At 39.5% G+C, this 24,965-nt stretch overlaps 1 protein-coding gene across 1 annotated transcript in view; it reads right to left on the reverse strand.

Moving 5' to 3' along the window:
• Window positions 1-5,403: 5,403 nt before the first annotated feature.
• The window catches only part of ADAMTSL1 (ADAMTS like 1), a 412,706-nt gene continuing 393,144 nt past the window's right edge, over window positions 5,404-24,965 (reverse strand). Inside the window, 6 exon segments of the mRNA XM_065740553.1 lie at window positions 5,404-5,586; window positions 6,110-6,330; window positions 7,211-7,320; window positions 10,879-11,086; window positions 14,938-15,118; window positions 16,908-17,108. Of these exon segments, the coding sequence (XP_065596625.1) occupies window positions 5,480-5,586; window positions 6,110-6,330; window positions 7,211-7,320; window positions 10,879-11,086; window positions 14,938-15,118; window positions 16,908-17,108 (1,028 nt within the window). The 3' untranslated portion in view covers window positions 5,404-5,479.

A 24,965-nucleotide genomic window follows, 5' to 3' on the forward strand; every position in this document is an offset into this window, starting at 1 on the left:
CAGGCCCCAGGGAGACAGCACACTTCCCTGCGGTTTGGGTCTGGTCTGCAAATGGGGCCCTCAGTTCCCTTTAGAAGGGAGCCACCCACTACGATCACCTTTCTTTCTTTCTTAGTAGTAGCAGTCTCAATGCACGGAGGTGACTGCCTTGCCATTGGTGACCTCCTGCGGGAATCTTCCTGCACTTCCACCCTTATCACCTCTTCAACATCCAATGCTGCAAATCTATTGCTTAGGGGTATCTGGGGACACTGGGGAGGCAGAGGGAGAGATTGCCCACGGTACCGAGCAGGGACTCTCTGCCAGCCCTCCCTATCCCTCAGATCCCCCCCCTCTGCCCTACGGGGACAGGTCAGGGAGTCCACCACCAACTGTGGGGGATCTCCCCGGTGCCTTTCTCTCTGGCGCTCTAGGGAGCTACTCCACCAGTCAATCTCCTGCTCACAGTCCCTGATGGCCCTCAGTCTCTCAACCTCCTCTTTCAGCTCTGTCACCATGCTAAGCAGATCTTCCACCTGCTCACACCTTGCACAGGAGAACTGCTTAGCACCCTCCTCCAGCAGCAGCAGGCTCTGGCACTCCTTGCAACCAGAGACCTGTGTAGCCACGCTTCTAGGCAGACCTTCTGTCTGGGTCGCCACAGCCTTTTTAAGGCAAGCCCTCTGTCTAGTAGAGACCATGGCACAAAAAAGAATAAAAACAAATAAATGAAAAAATGAAAGTAAATAAATAAATAAATAATAGTTTGTAATAATAATATATAGAGATATGAATTGTAATAACTTAAAATAAATAAATAATAATAATAATTAAATAACATATAAAATAAACACAAACAAACAAACAGTGGGTAGTGACACTTCCTGCCCTCCCTGAGCCCTATTCAGCTGAGGGGTGTGGGCGAGGGCGCTGTTACCCTGGCAGTTAGCCTCTCATGAGAACAGCTTAAGGGTCTGGCCGCTCTCACTCGGATCCCGTGAGACAGGAACCTCCCGAAAACCCCCCCTGTACCTCAATCAGCCACTGCAGCTCTGTCTGTGCCGATTTCAAAGCAGTTGATCACGAGGACTGAGTGTTACTTTCGGGTTCTGACTGTTTTAAATCGGCCGTTTTAAATCACCCGCCGTTGCCCTGGCAACGCCTACCACATCAGCCTCTCGCGAGTGAGAGCTGTCGGGATCTGTCAGGACTGGCCGCTCTCACTCGGCTCCCGAGAGACAGGAACCTCCTCAATCAGCCACTGCAGCTCCGGCTGTGCCGATTTCAAAGCAGTTGATCACGAGGACTCAAATGTAAATCATTCAAGTCTGTTTTCCAGTTATGATGCTAATTATGCATTGGAATGCATGCCCAACTACAAGAACCAACAATGAGAGATGTTGCTGATAAACTAGCTAAAGAAACAGGAGGGGAAGACTAGAAAGTCAGAGTTCTGAAATAAGCTGAACAAACGAGTTCCATCCTACAAGATGAAAGATAGTAGGAAAAAACATTCCAGTTAATGATCACTTCAGAAAGCTCTCTCCGTCTTCTGTGGCTTCAAAGTTATGTACATAGACGTACATGTCTGGAGTAGCTTATATGTGCTTACATTTCCACAAAACAGGAGGCTGTAGTAAGTCTCCTGTTGTGAACCTTTCAGCACTGCTTTTCTCTGCTTGTTGCACAACTGTTTTTCTTCCTCAGTGAAAATTAGTAGGGAGAACAAAACTGGAAGTTTGCTTTGAAGGTTCTGAAAGCATTCTGACTTGACTAGTAACTAGAGACGTATGTATAAAAAGGGAATAATTGTTCTCTGGGGAATCTAAGCTGCTCTGCTTCTCATTTTACATCAACACCATATTTTCTATTTCTTTTACTCCAAATGAATGACCAATCATCACTACAAATTCCCATTACATTCAGTACTGTCACTTGGAAGTCTTAGGACTGGTCTTTGGTCTGCAACTGTGTGTATGTGTGCTTGGGTGAGGTATTATTTCCTTGCGGTGCAGATGTTGCAAAAGCACAGCTAGGAACTTCATATTGGGTAAATTCTCAGTAAATCAAAGCAAAATCACTGTTCCTTTTTAGAAGATACATTATAAAGTTTGTTTGAAAAGGGAGAAAGAAGAATCAACTTAGTTTACAAAACTTGTGTTTGTCTTTTTTTAAGAGAAAATGTCTTAGTGTTATTCCTATTCTCTCCTCTCCCTCCCAGCTCTTCCTTCCAATTCCAAAATTCCAAAGTAATTTTGATCATGACAAGGATTTCTTCTAAGTATACTCTTGATACTTCAAGGAGTTGCAAGCTTTGTTACTGAACGCAGCAGAGACCTATGAGAAAAGACTGAATATTGGGTAGTGGGTGTTGCTTCACTCCAAATGCTACTGAGGTGAGTAACAAGATGTCTGTGAGAGCTTCTGCTCATGAAAAAGGAATACACTTCTACTGATTTCCATGAATCTAGGACCAGTGACGGGCATGTACTGCTAGGAGAGCTGTAGAGGAAGAAAAGACAAAAGCAAAGGTGATGAAAGAATTCAGAAAGTTCTCCAAGACTGGGTGTAGAATGTTAATGACTGAAGACTTTTAAAATAAATGAAGGCAGGGTAGATCCTGCCAAGGGGCAAGGAGATGAAGGTGGATCGTGTATATTTAATGTAACAGCTGTTTGCTACTACGGTAATGCACAATAAGGACAACATGCTCTTTGTTTGGCTTTTGTTTTTAAACTTAATACAACACAACAGACAGTAGTAGTAAAGTAAGTAACCTGCATTACCTGTACAAAAATTATATAAATACAAGTTTGCTGGTTTGTTTTCTTGTTAAAGAAGAAAAGTATCCTTTTGTAAAATATCCAGAAGTCTTATATTATCGAGATGCTGCCAAGTCACAATTCACAGAACAAATACATGAAATTAAATTGACACTGTGCAGAGATGACACAATGGCTCCTCCAAATCTAATCATCTTGGTTATCCTGGGCACAGTTACACATCCGCTATTCAACATGAATATAAATATGCTTTGCAATCAAACAAGTGTCAATACTTCCCTGTGCTTTTTCTTAACTACTGTGTTAGAAATATCCACCACATTCTTATTGTTCTTATTGTTCTTTCTTATTGTTCTTATTATTACTATTGTGAAGGAACTGTCCTTCATTCCATGCATAACTATCAATTCACAAGTTAAAAATAATATCCTTCCCTCATGTCATATCTTAGAAAGCACCCTGTGTACAGTGTAGCAGATCCTCAATTAAAAGCAAGTGTGAATTACTCTATTACCATTGATTTTAGAGGAACAAAATTCTGGGGAGATTTAAAAAAACCCAAACAAATAGTTTTATCTGGACAAAATAATGTACAATTATTAATATTGCACTTTTTATACAAGAAATCCTAATAAATATACAGAAAAGATATACATTTACATACATAGAAAGACATTCTTCTTTTTTTAAATAAAAAGTTACACTGAAGCTTAGCAACACTATTTCTTGAAGACCCATATTTAGTGAGAGCATCCACTGACATATGTGTTCTGAAGTAACCAAACTAAAGACGGTCAGTGTCTTGAACATGGCAGTGACCTCAGAAGTGGACTCCTAGTTTTGCTGAAAAAGCCACGTCATGGAGGCTGTAACACAGCAGCATCTGAACAGCATTTCATTAATGCACCACAAGGCCTAAGCCCCACAGGAGATGAGGCACAACCAAGCCTTTGACTTAGAGATAGTCTTGACCCAAGACCTCAGATCCAGAAAGATTGCCTTTGAATTCCTTATGATGCTCAAACTCCCTCCTTTGCAAATCTCTTCTAATTTTAAGGCTCTTTTTAGAGCAGAGAAGGAATTCATAGGTTCATAGGTTCATAAGGTTGGAAAGGACCTACAAGATCATCTAGTCCAACCATCCTCCTATCACTATCCCTACCCAACTACTAAATCAAATCCCTTAGCACCTCATCTACACGCTTCTTGAACAGCGCTAGGGATGGTGCCTCAACCACCTCCCTAGGCAGGCCATTCCAGTGCCTGACCACTTTTTCAGAGAAAAAATGTTTCCTCAAATATAATTGTCTGGGAACAAAAAGGATGAAGCACTCCATTGGATGAATAACCATTGCAACTGACCAGGGAGAAACATTCACAGGCAGCATGCAATATGTGATGTACAAGACTCACTTTTTAGAAAATCCCTTTAAGGTGTAGTACATGGGTTTAAAAATGTGCAGGTTTACAGCTCCCATTTTGTTGCATAATGCAGCCAAAGAGGAGCAAATTAAAAAAAATAATAATCTTAGTCCTCTGGGACTGATGCTGAATCTATTCTGCTCCTACTGAGTAGGAGCAGCCAGAAATATCAGAAAACAGATAATTTAGTACTACTTTACTGAAAGGGTTGGCTGTCAAGACAGAAAATATTCATGTTACTAGAAAAGGAAAACCCAGTTCCTCGAATTTCTTACCCAAATGCAGCTCTGAAAGCACCTTAACTCTGGGTACTGGTACTCCTACCTATTCCAAGTAAGTGTTAGTAGAAGGTAGGATGTGAAGGAGCTCTTGTTTCCTCAACTGCCTTTGTTCTGTACATGACAGCATTTGCAGGTTTATATTACAGTCTGCCTGTAGCAGACTATGCTGACTATACAGACTATACTTTCTTTCATTCTCCTAGGTAACAGCTGACATCATCACCTCACCCTTATACTGAAGGCAACACTCTTAGCTCCAGCCCTCCTGCACAAATGCAGCAGCCTGAGAACCTTTTCAAGATGTCCTCTTGACTCACTCACGTTACACAACATTGCTCAACTTTCTCAGACACTAGACTCAATTCCAAAGATTAGCAAGATCTTCCACTGAGATCATTTGAAGACCTGTGATGAGAAGGACATAGCAAAGAAAAAAGGAACCCAATCCTGGAAGAAACTAATAGGAATACCTCATGCTTATATACCCAAATTAGTCTAAGACAAAGGTATGGTCTGTATACTGCATTGAAGAATGCCTGCTCTTTTTGTTTGCTCGTTTTCTTAGCAGTACCCTACTGTGTGTCAAACTGATTCTTTGATTCATGTTTTGGTGGTTGAATGTGATACTACATTTTGATTTTGTTCCACTTCTTCATCTGTCTGATGGTGTATTATCAAGTGTGTGCATGGATTATGGGGCAGCCCCACTCCTCTCAGGCCCAGTGGCATGGGATTCATTGAATCTTTGTGATCTACCCTTCGTGACTGTATTTTGCTGCATTCTGTCTCCCAGATTTATAGAACTTGTCAAATCTCTTTACAACAATGATTTGGCGAAGGGTGTTCTTTTTCCTTTTTTTTCCCCCCCCTCTTTTTTCCTTTTTAAAGGGAAATAAATAAATAAAATGAAAAAAAAAAAGAATTCCATTCCATTTGTATTTTCTGTAGAAGTCTTTGCCTCAGTGAAGCAAAAGCTGAGATCCCCTTGTTCCTCCATTTTCATCACATTTGCCTTCAAGCTTTTCCGCAAGTCCCACAGCAGCGTGATTTGAACTGGGTGAGCTGGCAGAGTTTGAGCTGCTTCACTTTCTCACAGTACCTTGTGGTGTCTCTGCACTCCACTGCCAAAGGGGAAGCAAAAAGGAGAGATGGTGATCAAGCAGTGAAAGAAAGATTTTTTTCACTTGAGAACAATTCAAAACAGTTTTATGCTGGGAGGTCTCACTGTGAGCATGACCTTTACTTGCTGCAGACATTGAGTGGGGACTATAAGCCGTTAGAGGCTCAAAGGGGAATTTGGTGGGCAGCTATTGCTTCCGGAGTGCGAGGATGGCTTTTGAAGTTGCTCCAGTGCTTAGCACAGTTTGTGCACTCCAGCAGTTTGCCATCTGATGCTCTAGAAATAGTTTCATAACAGTTTTTAGACAGAAGGTGAAGTAGTAAATGAAACTGGAAACTCATTTTAGCAGAGCAGCTCAAAAAACCTCAAGAAGTCAAGCAGCTGGACTAGATGATCCCTGAAGCTCCCTTCTAACTGTGTTTTAACCCAGCAGGAAGCTCAGTACCACACAGCACCATGAGTCCACATGGAGGACTCACAGGCTTCCTCCCTCCTCACACCCACCCCTCTGCTCATAGACGTACTGTTCTCACAGGGCGTGATGTTGCAGCGCTGCCAGTTGACCGGCCGTGGCCTCCAGGAGCAGTAGTGCTCGAGCACAGGTTTGTTGGTACGGATGTGCACGCAGTCCACACGCCGGGACTGGAAGCCATAGTTTCCACAGGTAGCTGTACACACTGTCCACAAGCTGACCCTCCAGTGCACACCGCAGATGTCAGTCCAGCAGTTCTGAGTGCTCAATGGCCTGTGAGCCAAAAGGAAGGGGGCACAAGTCACTCATTGCACTGTGTGAGAAGAGTGTGCCACTCAAGGCATTGTGCACGGGCTAGACCCTCAAATACTGCCAACTGGTATAGGACAACTGGAGTCAAACAACAATTTGAACTAGTGGAGAGTCTGACTCAGATATCAGCAGCCCATAAATACCACAGCAAAGTGCCACTGAATAGGTAGAATGAAGGAAGTAGATCCCATTCGAACACATCAGATATTTCTTACTTTTTGATGCCTGTAATCAATAGGAATTTGTCCTTGTATAATCTCTTTTTCCTTTCAGTGCAGTCTAATGGAAAATAAATATGTTTCTATAAAGTCAACAGTGGCATTTATTTGAAGGAAAACAATGTTGTGGAGTCATTTTTATCCAATTAGCACTTGTGTTGAATTGAGAGATAGGAGACTGGAAGATTTGGAAATTCACCACTTAAAGAAAATGAATGTGCTCCTACACTCTCAGAGATAGCATAGTGTTTCAGTTAGGTTTCGTTATGCTGACTCTTCAGTTGTTAGCCAGCTTTTCTGCGTAGTTTTTTTCTTTTTTTAATTATTATTTTCTTAATTTTATTATTTTAATATTAAAATTATTTTCTTCATTTTAATATTTAATATTTTATTATTTTAATGTTATTATTTTCTTAATTTACGCATTAATTAATTTTTTTCTGGGGCTGCTATGAATGAGTCCTGAAGTCTTGGCTTAAGCTCTCTGAAGTTTATGCCACATAATTAAACAGGTTGCAGCATGGCTGCTTTGCTGCATAGGGAAAACCCAAAAGATGTCTGCTAAATCTCTGGTTTATTTATAGTCTCTCAAAGAACAGCGGTGTAAGATATTCCTGTCCTACCTTGGTAAGGCACTGCACTGATCAGATGACACAGAAGTCCCATCTTTTGTCTGGCAAAATATCTGCCTGTGTTGTACAGCGAGTCGTGGTCCAATGCAAGGCCCATTACACTGTGAAAGCAGAAAATCACTTATTAGAGGTAAAAATCAACGTTCCCCTTTTATAAGACTGCTGGTGAAACAAAGTGCATATCGCCATGCAGTAACTGTGCAGCTTTCAAATATTTCCTGCAGCTCTGCACACTTTGGAGGCTGAGCACACAGTTATCATTTGTCCTATCTCACCCTCTTCCAGCTATATTAAACAGTATTTCTGTATCTGCTCTCTAGATTCATTACCCTCTCCTCTTCAATAGTTCAGTCTTAAATACATCTGTAGGGCAAATAAAATGCTCTCACATCATTAGCCATGAGCCTATGATCCATGCAGGAAATCTCAATGCATTCCTTTTACTGTGCATTTTGCAGCTTGTACTACCACAATTTATGAGCAAGTTGTTAATAACAAAGAACATATTGTACCAAGATAATATTCCACTGGAAAAAAAAGAGAAAAAAGAAAAAAAGAAGAAAATTAATTATTGCAGGACAAGAAAGCAAAGCATAACAAAAGCAGCAGATCTGAAATTATGCTCCAGTGATGAAGCCATCCTAATGTATTCAGGCATATCAGTTCTACATTTGATGTTTAACTCTTCTAATCGTCTTCAATTAAATCATAATTAGTTGTGGATATGAAGCATGTGTTTCTGTTCTTTTAAATTAAATCAACAGTTAGTGAGCAGTTTGTATGATGATTATCTGGACATTATATTCCAGAACAGATGAAGGGTTTGAATAAAGGTGCTTTAATGTGAGGAGGAGGGAAGTTTTGTCATGGGTGGGCTTATGACCTCTCCTTGCACACTCCTACACACCTCCACTGCCACAGGAGCCCAGTTTCACACTGCCACACACTCCTCACACAAAGCTTCCTTTCTGTAGCACTTTCTTCCCTCAATGATGACTGGAAGAGTGAAATAAAATGGCTGCCGTTTCCTGCAAACCAAGTCAACCCCCTCGCTGAATGAGGTGCATAGAAATGTTATTCACTGAAATGAGCAGTTCTCATCACTGACACGACTAATTTCAAAAAACAATGCATTACACAGAGGAGGTCAAATAGCCCATGAAATGACGCTAAAAATTCAATAGAAGGTAGAAGGGAAAGGAAGCAAATTCATTCTCTGTCAGTGGTAGAGCAGGTCACCTATTTTTCTGTTTTTTGGGACATGCTGATCACTAATCCTAGGTAATATGGACGTGGGAGTGTCATTGAGCCTCTGAGCTTCAGAGCCTAACTATTTGGTTCTGGTTTAGGAGACAGAGATGTACAAAACCGTGTGAGATTTTAAAATGTTTGTTTTTTAAAATTAGCTAGAAGAAATACTGTTCTATGATGGACACAGGTCACGTGTAATAAGTGAACTCAGATCTCTTTGGTAATCTCAGCTGAGCATGATGTCATGTGGAACTACGGAGGTTGCTCCAAAAGTAATACCTCCCATTTAGTTCTATGGAAACCACAACAAAGAGCACAATAACACTACCTGATAGAGCAAATTCTCAGCTGCAGAACACTATTTTTCACGTAGTCACCAACATGAGCTATACATTTTCACCAGCAATGAAAAAGAGCCTGCATGTCTTGCTCATAAAAATCTATACAAGTGGAGGTGACTCACTGCTTCAGTCATTGCTGCTGAAACACACTACCCACTGCCTCACTGTGCTCACATCCACTGTTTGGTCTTTGTAAATGTTCAGAAAGCATCATTGAACATCAATGGGTGCCATTTTTTCTGCATGGAGGAATTCAGTGATACAACTTCGCTTCAAGTACACTTCCAGGTCACGCAGCATTTTGTCACTGTGCCCCTCTGCTGCCATCTGTCACATGGCAACAGAATGCAATGGAATATTGGCAAGAAGATTCAACCTCTACTGCCATATCACCAGCATCCACCTCTGATACTGTGGGCCAACACAATAAAATGGAAGGCATTACTTTTTGAGCAGCCCTCTTAGGTTGTCCATAATGATCTGAAAACAGTATTTTCTGTAATGATCTAAAAACAGTGGTGAGGGAATTGGTTTTTTTTTTTGAAAGGATAACCTGAAATTTCACAGAGTGAAAATTGGACAGTTGGCTCCTTCATATGAAAGGATATTTCCATGCCTCACTCATGCATGTAATACGGTAACTCAATCACCTTTAAGAGAGACATTTTCAAAATACATCGGCAAGAGTTTAATGAATCTGTTTTCAACTACAGAACAATAACAATTTCTAGTATCTGAAGAAATGTAAAAATCTGGTGAGGCACACAGAATTTGTTTGCTATCCCAAGCAAATCCAGAATATATGCATGGCAGTGGTTACTAATAACAAAGGATGATTACTCTAACCTCTAACAAAACGAGGTAGCATTTGTCACTGTTTTTAAACAGACTTACAACATACTAATTAAGAAAAGTATGCAAAATATTTTGTGGTAGAACACTGTAAATCAAGACTGGTAACACTCTAATCAGTGTTAATATCTTCTGGCATTTTAAGACTTGCCTCCTTTCTTTACCTGACTCATGATTTAAATTAGGTGCATGACTAGTTAGAATTTATGAAACTGCTTTTTCTTCTCCCCTTTGAAATTGTTCATTCACTAAAAATGATGCTAAAGAAACATTATTATCTTCCTTAACCTCTAACAAAATTGGCTTCTGTGTTTTTAACCCTATCTCTCATTCATTTTGACATTCTATACCCCCCCCCCCCCCACCCCCATGTGGATCGCCACTTTGGAGATCTTTAGACTAAACCATGCAAGTTTCTGCCCCTAAGTCTGGCCTGTGATGGGTTCATCAGCAGTCACAGATGACTCAGTGGAGTGGAGAGAAAAGGAAGGAAAGCAGAGAGAAATGATTGGTCCTAGGTTACAACTGACTGTGTACTGGAAAGAAATTCTCCTGGTTCATAGAAAGACAAAGACAAAACAAACTCTTCTCCAGATTTAAGGACATTTAATTCCAAATACCTGAAAAATTTGGTATTATGGAAAGGAACTTCAACAACTGATCACTGTATGAAGTTGAAAGGAGAGAATTTAAGATCTAAATAACTGCATGAAATAATTTGAAAATGCTTTTAGCTCTCTATTTTGCAATTTGTTATGAAGTGAAAGATTCTATTTTACATGTTTCTCAGGCAACTTTAGATTTTTTTAGAACTGTTTTCTTGTAAACCATTCACCAAATCTACCATAGCCATAAGCTCTCACTCCTGAAATCTAAAACTGAAACACATTCTATAAGTGGAAAGAGCAACTGTAGACTTAAGAGAATGATATTTCCCAGACTTGTAACCCATCTGGGGGCAGACCTGTACAATGGGGACAAAAGAGGAGCCTGCAGTGGAAATCCTGTTCATAATTGGTTCTTCTGGGGACTGCCTGAATGTACAAAAACCCGAACATACATTCTATCAGATGTAGAGTTGAAAGAACTAGGCAAACTAGTTGCCTTCTCAAAAGCCTGCAAAGTACAGCTTGCAGACCATATCCTCTCATCTTCTGTCACCTCTTCCTAACGCTTAGAATGAGCCTATTTTCAGACTGTTGGCACGCTCCTTACCTGGCCCCAGGAGGAGGCCACCCACTCAACACAGGGCTGCCTGTTACAGTTCTGTGTGTCCACAGGGCGCTTGGACACTTGGGCACAGGCTTCATTTGACATTGGGACAGAGCTGCCTTTTGCCGTCAGTTGCTGACATGTCACTCGTCGCATCTGGATTCCTCCACCGCAGCTCCGTGTACATGCAGACCATGATGTTACCATCCATCTGTGAGGGACAGGCAAGAAGGTCAGGGAGCTGTCTGCAGTATCATGAGTGTCAACAGGACTTAATGTATTGGCCCAAAGAAAGCCCACAATGACTTGCATCACAGTACTGTACTCAGACCTCTATGGTAGACGTTGAAAACTGGTAATAAGATGAAAGCTGAGAAAAGAGTACATTTTTTATTTAAGTAAAGTAAGTACATTATTTATTTAACTCTGAGGGTTCTCTGGGCCCAGAATCCACTTTTTCCCCTTAAGGTTTTTATTTTAAAAGCTTAGTAAATATTTTTGGTTCAGTCACAGTGGTTTGGCATGGCTGCTCTCACACTGCTGCACAACAGGGGTCTTGACAACACGTTGCAGTCACAGGCTACGGCCCATTTCCACTCCTTGGCAGGGAAAACTGTCCCCATAAAGCTGATGGAATAGCTCTCAGGGTACTTGAACTTGCTACTGACAGAGGAACCAAGATGTTGCTAGGGCCTGTTGGCCCACTCTGTTATCTCCCAGGAAACTGAGATAAACCAGGAAAGCCTGAAGGTTGTGCAGGGATGGAAACAGTGCACAGACAGTACAGGGACCAAGGATATGTTTTTACTTTCCTCTTGAACTCCAACTGTACATTTGACAACTGAGACTAAGGCTCTAACCCTGTATTACCTGGGGTTTAAAAAATGCAGTGTAACTAGTAAAAACTCTAATGACATAAAATCATTACCCAAATTATTTGTCCAAATTATTACGTCCAAAGTTACAAATTCTTAACAAGATCTTGTCAATTTATCACTAGGTGGAACATCTTTACAGTTGGATTTGGTAGGTACCAGAAGGAACAGGAGTAACACAACTGATTATTTACTCCCTGAGGAGATGTATGGATAAGTCAGCAGTTTGGTTCATTAAGTTTCAGGATTCTCAGCAGAAGTGTTTTATTACTGGGAGGAAAACAGTGCCCATCTCATCCTCTAATGGCAATGTTTATGATTACTTCACAAAACAGGCAATTGGTATTCTCCAGCCCTATAGAAAGGCATCTGCTACTATTCCTCAGTGTACTGCAAGTGATTAACTCCTGTAGTTACAGAAACAAGTATATACACAGATATACTTTTGACAAAGAAAATAAAGACATAACTACTTTTTTCTTGCTGTTTGGTGAGGTTGAAACTGAAGTCTCACTATCCCTCCATCATAAAGCTCTGCTCTCCATTTCAATTAACTTTTATTTCCAAGCATACATCTCAACATATTCTCGGGAACTGAGTGAGGAGTGTGGTTTGCATTACAGTTCAGGAAGGGTATAAAAAGACATAAACTATTTCCATGGAATTTACTGCCATCACTAATGCAAAGTGCCATTAATGACTGCGTTTAATATTTCATCAAATCTCTTCTGGTTTCCTTCTTGTGACTCAGCTGGCAAGTCAGAAAACAGTTGCCTGCAAAAATGGGTAGGAATATATACAGAAAAGGTAATTAAACAGAATCTTGCCATACACCCCAGTCTGCTAAATCTGATTGCTTAGTTCTCATCAGGTTGCTTAGCAGCTCTCCTCAAATCAGACTGGACTGCTTTTTAAAATAAATGCCAGTCTCAAATCACTCTGGTGAATAAGAGCAGTTGTATTTGCTTACTCAGATACACTATGTCCACTGTGAAAATCAGGGAGAAGAAACTGAAAAAATAGAAAAATACAAAAGAGATACAAAAAATAATATAAAAAAAATACAAAACAAACAAGCAAGCAAACAAACAAAAAAGCCACAAATGTGGAAGATCTCAAAAAGGAGTCATTGATTTGGAGAACTGGAGCATTTTAAACATGGTGGGAATGTAGCACTAAACTGACTTTGAGTTCAGAAACTTGGGATGTAGTCTTCTTTACACCAAAGGGTGCGAAAGGAGGAAAGTCCCAGTGTGTTCTGTGGGGAGGATGCAGCAGAAGAGGGGAAAGATGTTGACACGGTCAGAAGTCTTTCAAGCTGTTGTTAACTTCACTGTGTTTATCAGTAACTGAAAAATGAGGGATTACACGGGCAGCAGATTACAAGAAAACCATGTCTCTAAAATGAGGCAGAGCTTGGTCTGATCCCCTTCTTGCCTACCAAGTCCAATGGGATTTGCTTATTTAAAAAAACCATTCCCACTGCGCTGAGGGAACTCTCAGCTTTACAGCTGCAGTGGCAGTCCTGCTTGTTTGACATTCAGGTAATGCAGAAACTCAGGGAAAACGACAACCCCAAAGTAGTTGCTAAGTCTGGCTTCATGCCTGTTTTGCTGTTGGAATGCAGTGGTATGAATCTGTAAGGAACACAAAAATCTTATGACCCTGCAGTTCTTGGGTGATGAGATTCCCTTGTGTACAGAGCCCAGAACAGGCATAAAGTGTTCATCTAATCCAGGATAAGGTGGAAATTACTCAAGAGATTTCAGCCCATACAAGTGTATGTGTTAGGGCTAGACAGGTGAGGACACTGAGAGAACTGGGCAATGTTCTTGCAAGGCTGTTCACTATAACCTTTGAAAGATTATGGACATTAGAGAGTTTCTGACAATTGTAGAAAGACAGATGTTTCCCTCATTTTCAAAAATACCATAGGATTATATATAAGGAACTAGAGGTTATGTGGTTTTACTTGGGTCCCTAAGAAAATTCTGAAGGTACCTGACTGAGTTCTGGGAAAGAATGACCACATCTGCGTACCAGGTGAATGCAGTGGAAGTCATTTACTTAGCCTTCATCAAAACATTTGACGCTGTCTCCCTCAACAGTCTAACATCCAAGATGCAGTGTTAATAGTCTGGATGAGTTGAATCAAACATGGGTTGAATGATGTGGTTCATAGAGTGATGATATGCTGGTTTTACTCTGCCTAAAGGATGGTAGCAAACAGTGTCCTGAAGGGCTGTGTATCACCCTGTTCATAGTCTTGTCCGCTCACCTCTTTCAAGCTTCCCCTGATGGCAAGCTCACCCTTGGGCACACTGTGTTTCCACATGCTTGGGGTCACCCGCAAACTTCACATAAGTGTCATTCATCCCAAGTTCCAGGTTACTTACAGAGATAATAAGCAGGATAGGTACAGGGCCCAGGCCCAGATTTGTTTCCAAGGGTCCAGACTATTAACTCTGAGGTTTTCTTTCTTCTGTTCATTTTCTAGTCATTACGATTGTAAGGGGAGAGTATGTAATTTATGCTACTAAAATATAAAGATACTATGTCAGTGCTTTTTCTCCAGTGAGGAGCTAACCTTAAAGGGCCTAAAATTGTGCTGCTAATTAATAGGAGGAGGAAGACAAGCACATAAATTTCTTTTAAATTACAATTTCAACATACAGCAATGTCTGAAGGATCCATTTAGGGTGAAATCTTTTATTTCATGAAGTATAGAATAAGATGAAGGCACTGCTCCCCATCTCTCACTGCTTAGGTAACATCAGCTTGTAGTGAAGCTTACACATTTATATGGCTGGTGAGGTTTGAAATGGAGATGAAAATCCAGTTTTCATTCAGTTTTCTACCTCAGTGTAAAAGTACTCTTGACTAGTTACACTATCAGGGAAGATTCAAAAGTACTGTGAAGCTGTGACCTTTGCTGATAAAGAATAGACTATAGTTCCTTCATTCATTTCTAACGTAATTACTGCAGGGGTAAATGCTCCTTATATACTATGTACTGTCAACGTTTCCCACAAATCTTGCTAAAAATTCCCATCTAAGTTAAACACTCATATTCCCTTTAGCCACAACCTTGCAGCAGCAAGGCTACAAGGGCATGCTGTCCAGTGCAAAGAACTCTTTGAGTATATCTTGAAAGCATCTAGGACATTTTAATATAATAAATGCAAACCGTGAAGGACAGTCTCTTCTGTTGCATGCGATGGGTTGCAGGGTTGGCTTGGGCTTCTCTTTACACTTGGATACATTGACTTCAGTCCCATCCAGCAAGCACCTCAGTTGGGGCAGCTGCACCCCTCTGTGGCCACAGGAAGCAGAACAAGCCATCAGCTTGTCCACCGACCACTGGTAGTCTGCCAAAAAGCAAGTGAGAGACATGTTAACACTTAAAAACTGTCAGTGAGAAATCCTTAGAAAAAAAGAGTCGGAGCTGTTCTCCAGGATGAGGTATTTAGGCTCAGTGTCTTGTGAAGGGAACCATGCATGCAAGTCACCAGGCAACGGGCAAAGAAGGAGCAGAATTACAGTTTATGTGAGACACTAAGCCTCTTTTCTAACAAATCCTGTCTTGTTGTATTTTTCTACTCAAAAGCATCAGACATGGAATGTGAATGACATTCTAACATGTTCAGTGCTACCAAATGACAGGGATGTGAGGCATTACAAATCCCTGTGTTTATGCAAACTTGGGTGGGTAATTCCCTGAGTGTATGTGTTTGTTAGCTACCTGTGGAATAGATTCAGGAACGTCAGAAGACCATTGGAAAAATGAGAGCAGGCACCATGGCACTGGTAAACATGTAAGCTCCTGGTATGCAAACATGACACTGCAAGAAACCCTCAGAGTTGGTACGTACAATACACATCTCTAATGTAAATAAGGTTTTTGAGTGCCTAGGGATCTCTTCCTATAATATTCAGTCAGATTTTCCAGTTAGTTCATGAAAAAGGTGTTACTAACCCTCCTGGCATTACATTCTTAAATCACTTTTCAGAAGCTCAGTTAAAATATAATTAAAACAAACATTTAAACTCAAAAAGCAAAACTGTGGTGGGAAAATATGGGGGCTGCAAGGATGACGCAATCCAGCCTTGTCTTTCATATCTGTGAGATCTCTGAGACTAAGATGGAGCTGAAGATCAATGCTCACTCAATGTACTGCCAAGCATTAAAAATACCCATCCTGCTCTCATATGTCCTGTGAAGGACTGTGACTTTTTGTGAGTCTTCTGGATAGTCCTTAGATCCTGATGTTGGAATGACTGGATCATACCAAAGTAGAAGAGTAAAAGAAAGGAATGGGTTTATAAGATAAATCTGCTTTAACCTCTGAAAGGCAAACTTTTAAACTCAAATACATATGTTCAAAAATAGTGTACATACTTTCACAGCAGTAATACACAGGATTAATTCTTAAGCATTTAAGTTTGTAAAGTTTCTCAAGCATTTAGAGAACTCATGGTTAGCTGCAGCTAACAGTGTTATCTTACTACAGTGTGCTTCTCAATTGCCTTTCTCAAAGGCAATTACAGAGATGATCTCTCCTATGGCAAATGTGTAGTTTCTAACACTGTTGAAGTTTTTTTTTTGGAAAAATTAAGAAGTTAAATTCTTCTCCACTCCATCCCTTTCAATTGAAAAAATGAAAGCTGCATATTCTGTTACTGCTCAGTTCAGTGGCTTTGTCACCTTCAGTTGATTTCTAGGGTAAAAATAACACAGTTTATTTTTATGGCAGTTTTATACGCAAAGGGTTTTTGAGTGCTGTGTAATACTGACTTCAGAAGATTAAGGTTTCTAATCTCTGAGGTCTGATCTGTGACACCTCTGTCTTGAATTTCGGGTTAATTCAGCAGCCATGAGTATAGCTTGAATCAGCAAAACATGCTATTTGCTGAGCAGGCCAGAAATATCAGGTGTCATTCTGGGAAAGTGACACTGCAAGTGAAACCTAAGATGCTGCAAGTTTCCTGCTAGGCCTGCAAATTTATATCCATGGTGGTAGAATATCAAAACACTCATTTCCTGCTGTGCATCACAGTCTTGGCTTTAGAGCCAAGAAATTTAGGACAAGAAAGGCAATGAAGGGAAGTCAATGTCAAAAGCTTAATTGGAGAGAATCTCAGAAATTGGAAAGTTACCTTGTATTGACAGGGAAGTTTTCTGTAAGAGTGAACCAGCTTCATTCTGAGCAAGGCAGCTGAATTCTCCTTCAGGAGCATCACTTATGTTGAGTATCTGAAGAATTCGTCCTGCTGCAAGGGAGCGATGCCTCATACTGAGAGGCTTTCCAGAGTAAAGCCAGGTGATATTTGGAGTTGGATGGCCATCCACAGCACAACCTAAAATAAAAGAACATGAAATAACCTTGCTGAGGATTGAACATACTGCTTACTTGAAGTGCTCAAAATAAAGAAGTCACTTGCATTCAAATTTATTCTCATTTTCATAGAAAGAAAAATATGAACAATATTCCTTCTCTTCAGTTGAAAAGACAATTCCAAAAAGCCAGTTAATCAGCCACATGAAAACAGTGGACCAATTTGGAACTATTTATAATCAGCCTTATAAGACTCCCATTATTTCAGATCATCCTCATTGCAGAATTGAGAAAAGTGGGATAGTGAGGCTATACACTTAGCATAGGCTCTTGAGTATGTTTGAATAACTATGGCAAACAGAACTTATTCTCCAACAGCTATTCTAACCACTTTTCTTTCTTGTCTTTTTATTTTAATACATTAAAAATCAGAAGTTTTAGTTACACAAAAACTGAAATTTTATTTTGTCATAAAAAAAGCATTGAAAAATTCTTATCTCAGTGATAACCAATTCTTTGTGCAACAACTAGCCAAACCTGGTAACAGAAGGACAACATGACATTATACGGCTAGCATCAGAAGGACAACTAAAATGATTAGATCCACAGCCAATTCTTTGCCTGTTGAACAAATGGAGGAAGAGCAGGTGTAGTTATTATTTCCTGTGCTCCTCATACCTTCTGTACATTTTACTGTTTTCAATTATGAACTGCACACACAAGAAGAATTGTGAGACTTGTATATCAATGGAAAAATTTAGATAAGTTATCTTACGTGCCTGGAGGATAAAGAAATATCTAGACAATTACTATGATGCAACCTATCCAGATCAACTGCAGAGATGGGGAGCCAGAACAGCCACGTGCAAGGGAACCAATTTGTTAATTGGACTGCTTGTGACTTAGGTTGTCCCTGCATCTCCACGCACTTCACTGATATGTAACAGGTCTGGCTAAGTTTCTATGAGCAGAATGTACACTGGTTGTTAATTTGTTGTACTGTAGCTTTATGCTACTGTGTTTAAACTACTACTTATGTATAACAAATTACTTTTATCCTTTTGTGAGGCAGGGTGCTGGCTAGACAAAACTGCTGTGTGAGGCTTGTTCACTCTGTATTAAATACATATTACCAATGGCAAGGAATCCCCAAGCAGAAGGTGTATAATACATACAGCAGCCTGTGCAATTGCAATGGCAGTGTTTTCCTGGCAAAGAACTAATTAATACAGCAAAATCTTAAAACAAATAAACAAACAAATAAATAAAAGAAAAAGGAAGATTGAGAGAGTGCTCATTGCTCACAGTGGCCACTTCTCTTCCCTCATTCTCTTTTTATTTAAAAGGATAAACAGTCTTTGCTATTTGTTTTAATTTCCTTGGCAAGGTCTGATGCAGTTTTACCCTTGGCAGTTCTCTTTCTAATGCTACGCCTCCTGAACACAAAGACACAGCTTTCTTTGCTGACTATTCCTTCTTCCTGTATCTGTAAGCTTTCTATTTTTTCCTGTTATGCTTCATTTTACCTTATTCCTTTTGTCCTTTCTGAGTACTTAAGCCTTTTCCTGCTCTTGTTCAGAGAAGCAACTCATCCAGTTTCCAGGAGATATTCATTCTTAATAAAATGAGTGATGTGAAAGGTATCAGCCTAACTGGCTTATTGGTTTAAGGTTGCCTATGATAAAAGGAAATGAAAATAAGGGAATACTCAGAAAACAGACCAACTTAACAAGAAGTGTATGTATGACTTTTCCCTATGGTACCCTAATTTTTCTTTTTTTATAGTTTGCTTGTCTTCTAAGAGAACTGCAGGGATTTCCACTGGTCAGTACATTGTCATGACAACTGACATAGAGTTGCTGTGAATTCAGTTTTACTGTTGGCATTTGCAAACAGTCTACACAGGATAAATGAATAAAGCAGAAAGGTCAATTTGATGTTAAATGCAGAGGAACAGAAATTGACTTCAGTATGCAACTAATTGTAGTTAATGTCCATTTTTCTTTTAAAAATTTTATTGCCAATCAAGTCAGTATGATACTTCTTTTACTATTTCTCTTGTTTACATACTGCTTCTTCTTCCAAAATAAGCATATAACAATACTAGCTAAAGCAACAGCCAGTAATCAGTGATAAGAGAGGAAGAAAAAAAAAAACAAAAACCAAGTCCCTAAGTAATTATTGCCAACACCAGTGAGTAATTACTACATTTTTTCCTAGACAATAAAACTTTTCTGACACCTGTGAGACTCATATATAATGGATACTCCTTATTTTTGCATGCAGAACAAGAATCAATCACACTTTGCAAGCAAAATTTCTTACGTTTCCCATATGTATGGACACATAAGATGTGGGATAATGTTTTGTGCATATCAAGTGAGAGTACAGTAAAAAAAATCTTCCATTAATATCCCTTTCTTATCTCCTAGGAATAATTTTAATGCAATTTAGAGCATATTTACTACACCTATTCTCTATTTCCACGGATCCTTGTCAATATCGTTGGCTACTTCTTTCCAAAGCTTAACAAACAGCCTGAGAAAAATAATTGGCTTTATTTCCAAACAGACCAACTGTTGCAGACTGTACATCAGGACCCTTGGGGCAGTAAGGAGAAAAAATCTGGGGGGACTAATTCTGAGCAGAAAATCTTGTGGCATGAGAGGGATGTTCTCCTTCAGCTCTTCTTACAGAAAGAAAATATTGCCTTCAACCTCTCTTTCAAAGTCTTCCATGACTCTGACCTAATTCAGAGCCAGGATGAATCAGTCACAAATGTGCAAAATCTGGAGAAACAGATAGAAATCTAATAAGAATTACATCATTTAGTTTGAAAAGTGTTATTATTTTGAGGATAACAGAAGGATATTTGGGAAAGGAAGAACATTTCACAACAATGCAAATCATGTATTGAGAGGAAAGAGTAAATGCACAGCGCAGATGAAATTCAAGTCCCTGTTATACCTCTGCAACGCTCACTGTACGACTGTAGTCACAGAAAGACTCTGGGGTATTTGGCTAATGCTAATGGAACACATGCTCTGTAGCATGTATATGCTCATTACTCATTTGCAGACTTAAATTACAGAAACATGCATGTGTTGATGTTACTGACTTTAGAATTTCTTTTATAAGCCTGCTAACTTAAGTCGGTAGAACTGTATGGAGGCAATGGTGAAAATGTCAAATAAATCATGCAGTTGCTAAATACAGTTTGTAATAGAAAGAAAAAGAATACTGAACTGTTTTAAAATCCTTAAAATATATTTTTATATACATAAAATAAAATCATATATTTTTTTTATTTGTCATATATTTGTCTGACAAATAGTTCTGTTTTACTACAGACCTGCTCATCAGTCACAATATTTCCAGTATTTATTAAAGATGGACCCTGAGTGAAGTCTTCAAGTTGAGATGAGGAATTTTCTCTGAAATTTCTTTAAACGAAAAAGTCATGCCATCTGAGCTCTGGTTAACTTTCCAATTGCAGCCCTGAACCTACTATACTGTACCGTTTCTTTTCTGCCTGCAATTGACCAACACACAATGAGGATGTATGCATACTCAGGGCCAAGCCAAGCGCCCGGAGTGGAACTGGAAATCAAATTTTAATTTCCAAGACTTTCATCTTTGGAAATTATTTCCTATTTAAGAGATAGGCTTGGTTAGGAGGGCCTGGATATGAACACACACTGTAGCATGCAGTCTGGATTCATCAGTGTTAACATTCACTATATGGTTGTACATTAAAGTTCAGTTTTATGCCTTTATTCTTCATTGGTTATCTCTCCATGCAACTTGGGATGTTTGATCTGCATTAGTTTGGAATAATTTGATTCAGTGATAAAAGTCATAGCTGATATAACTTGGGTGACTAAAATGAGAAATGCATATTAAACCTATGGTATTAAACCTAAATTTAAACCATATTAAACCAAAATTTAATTCCTTTTCATATCTAGCTTAGAGGACAATATTTGACAAGATTCATTAGAAGGCCCTTCACTAGAGGGTGGTCAGGCCCTGGAACTCCAGGCTCTAAAAGGCAGTGGTCACAGCACAGAGCTGCTGGAGTTCAAGAAGCAGGGTGGTCCTGTTTGGAGCCAGGAGTTTCATTCCTGATGATTCCTGTGGGCTCCTTCTAACTTGGGACATTCTCTGATCCTTTAAACTTTAAAAAATGTCAACAAAGCAAATGCAGCTAAGTTAAGATAGTGTCTGAAAGTCTTAAAATACCTATGCAAAACCTGATTTGCTGAAGCGGCAAAACTGAGAGATAAGCCTTCGCAGTTTTCCTTAAAGGGTAAAGATTTCCCTGATAGACAGTGTAAATTTTAACTTACGTTAACTCAGGTTTTATGCATATTACTTTACTTCTCAATGCTCTCATACAGTGGGCAAAAGAAAACTCACAAAGGGTAATGTGATCCTAGAAATAACCCAAAAAGGGATTAATGTTAATACAAATATAACCTTAGTTTTTAATAAAGCAAGACAAATGACATTAATTTATGCTAGACAAGGAAATACATGTATTCAGAAATAAGCCAATTCAGCTGATGACAGTAGCATTTAAAAAAAATAAGGTGTTTAAAATAACTGTCTAGGGCTCCAAAGGAGCAGTTGAAACTTGCTACATTAAACATATGACATGGATTTTAAACTGTTTTCAAAACATCTAAATTAGTTACCCAGTGCCACACATGTTGTTGTTATTAGATATCATTTACACAGCACTGTAAATTTATGCTGTATTCATGAGAAATTGAGCTAGGCCCATTCCCTACCCAAGAGAAGTTGTAAAAATATTCCCAAATATACAGCTACACGGTGGGCCCATTAAAAAAGCAAAGGAGTTTTCAAGCTCTAGTAAAGCAGCTTGTTTTCTAAAACAAATCTGAAAAGTGGAATCATACACACTAAAATCTTGTGGCACTAACGATTCGGGTGAAAAAAATTAGAAATGGTACATGATGAAACTAAAGCCTGAGAGTGGACACAGCCTGCTGAAACGTCCTCCTCAGCTAACTGATGGGTTTATTCCATTGCCTGGCAAAAACTGAAAAGGAATATACTTCGGATGAAATTCTCCTCTGCTGATACTGCTCCAGGCTAACTGCACAACCACAGTTGCAGGATTAAAAAAAGGCTTAAAACAGTCACAGGGAGCAGCAGCAGTGTAGCACAAGGAATCCATCAAGGAAACAGCACAGCACCATTACCAGTCCAAGCTCTGAAGGTTTATTTTATTGATCTGATAACTTGCTGCATCCTGAGATTTCAGAAACTCAAGAAACATACTGTGGTGCAAGGAAAATAATAAATACAGAGCAGAGGAGGTGGAGGACAGATAAGTGCAGGGAAGACTGCTACAGAGGAGGCAGCGTTTTAATTATTAACTTTACAGAGATGTAACTTACATAGGAATTTTTAGTCTTATGAAGTAATGTTTTGAATTGGCACAAAAATGGAAGAGGATGGAAAACAAGATTAACTGGGCAGAGAATTACATGGGTATAGGTGGCACTTTAGCACAGTGAAAATATGATTAGCATAAAATAAAGTTTCCCAAAAAACATACTCTAGTATTAGAACCACCTCTAAAACACGACATCCACTTTATTATAGAGGGAGAAGAGAAGGAAAAGATGATGTGGTGGCATAATAACTTCATAGATAGTCATGAATTTATCTGAGTCCTATTGCACAACTTCCACAGCTGCCTCTTTCCTTAGGGGAGTACAAACACTGATTTTTTATTTACTGACATTTTATGCAGATTGCAACTTATTTTAGACTACTACATCCAATTTCAAAAACCTAGGAAAATTTATGAAAGGTTCAAGGAAGGAAGAGGAAGGGGTATAAGGAACATAGGAAAATTATTGACCTTTCAAACATATTCTTGCATGAATAAAGCAAAATAAAATATTGCAAAAGATCAGTTATGTTCATCGGGTTCACTTACTGCTTTTCAAACTGATTTTGAATAAAAATCAGTGTTGTTTACAGATGTTATAGCTCAAGAGCAAGACACACAGTAGTAAATAACAGCACTAACGTTTTCGGCTCTGCTGACAGAGTTTGGCCATGAATGTGGCACTAGTTTGAGCTGCTCCTTCTTCTAAGCAGCCAGCTGCACAGCACTTCACTGACAAAATAATCAAAATCATAGGATAATATGTAGGTCACCCTGAAAATAATGCCTTCCATTTATTTCTGTGAAACTACAACAGAGACAAAGAGCAGAATAACACTATCTGACACAGTACATTCTCAGCTACAAAACATGATTTGTCTACACAGTCATCTCAATTACCTATAAATTTTCTTCAGCTATGAACAAGAGCCTGCATGCTACTATCACTCCATCATAAAAAGCCACATAATTTGTTAGGTATGATCTGCCCTCAGTGAAGTAGTGCTGGCTGTCTCAGCTCACCTTGTCATCTCACATGTGCCCATTAGAATACCTTCCTGAAGGATCTGTTCCATGATCTTCCCAGATACAGGGGTGAGGCTCACCCACCTACAGTTTCCTAGGTCTTCCTTACTCTCTTTCTTCAAAATGGGAGTGATGTTTCCCTTTTTTTAGGCACAAGAGACTTTTTCTGACAGCTACGATGTTTGAATATGATAGAGAGTGTCTTGGCAACCACACCTAACAATTCCTTTGGGATCCTGGGATGCATGTCATTGCACCTCATAAGCTTGTACACATTTAGACTCATGGAATGGTCTCTGACTTGTTCTGCTTTTACAGTGTGAGGGATTTTGTTTACCCAGCTCCTACCTAGAGGTTCAGGGATGTAAGAGATGTGGGAATCCTGACTGACAGTAAAGACTGAGGCAAAGAACTTGCTGAGTACCTCATCCTTCTCTATATCTGCTGTCACTGGTTCTCACCTGTAATTTATTAGAGGGGATTCACTCTCTTCCACCTTTCTCTTCTGACCAATGTAACAGAAGAAGCCCCTCTCATTATTTTTCACATCCTTTTCCAAGTTCAGTTCTATCTGTGCCTTGGCTTTCCTTGTCCCATCTCTGCAAGTATGGACAACATTCCTGTATTCTTTCCACGCTACATGTGCCTGTTTTAAGTCAGTTCTTCAGTGCAGTACAGAATCTAGAGAACTAGACTAAAAACTCTACTGAACTTCATGCCTTAGCTCTAATGTAGTTGGTCCTTTCAGTGTAAGCCATTCATTCTTACTAAAAATCTGGCAGTTGAAAGTAAGATGGCTACTAAATTTATTCTGCTTCCTGGGTCATTTTATAAGCATTTAAGTGACACTGCTAGAAAATAGGAGAAATAAACTGTTGTTGGAAAAGGAAAATGAGAAGGAACTACTGTTCCTGGTGACTGAAATCTTCTGAATTTTTCAAGTAAAATGCAGTTTTCAGGAATAGCTTCACCTCTAAGTACTGTAGATATTTGCAAGACAAGAATCTGTAGTCCAGCTTTTATGCCTTCTGAAATGGCACAGTGAAATAGCAGCTAACTGTCTGGTCACTGGAGATAATGCATAAAACCTGCTAGTCCAACTGAGAGTTAAGAAGGAAAACTATAAGCAGTGGAAGTGGGGATTGTTGGCCGGGAAAGAACATAGGGATGTGGTCTGGATATGCAGGGATGAAGTCAGGAAAGCCAAGGTGCAGACAGAATTGAACTTGGCAAAGGTTGTGAAAAACAAGATGGAATTCTTTAGATACACTGGGCAGAAGAAACAGGTGAGGAAGAGTGTACCCCACTGGTTAATGGAAATAAGGAGCTGGCCTCCTCAGACATGGCCTTGTTTTGATTATATAACTTGGCACAACACACCAGCCTGTACCTTTCTAACTGATTGGACAGCCCAATCCATGATAAGTT

The sequence above is a fragment of the Cyrtonyx montezumae genome, unplaced genomic scaffold (genome assembly GCF_038088225.1).
Source record: "Cyrtonyx montezumae isolate F1298 unplaced genomic scaffold, pur_monq_1.0 scaffold_29, whole genome shotgun sequence".
Lineage (NCBI taxonomy): Eukaryota > Metazoa > Chordata > Aves > Galliformes > Odontophoridae > Cyrtonyx > Cyrtonyx montezumae.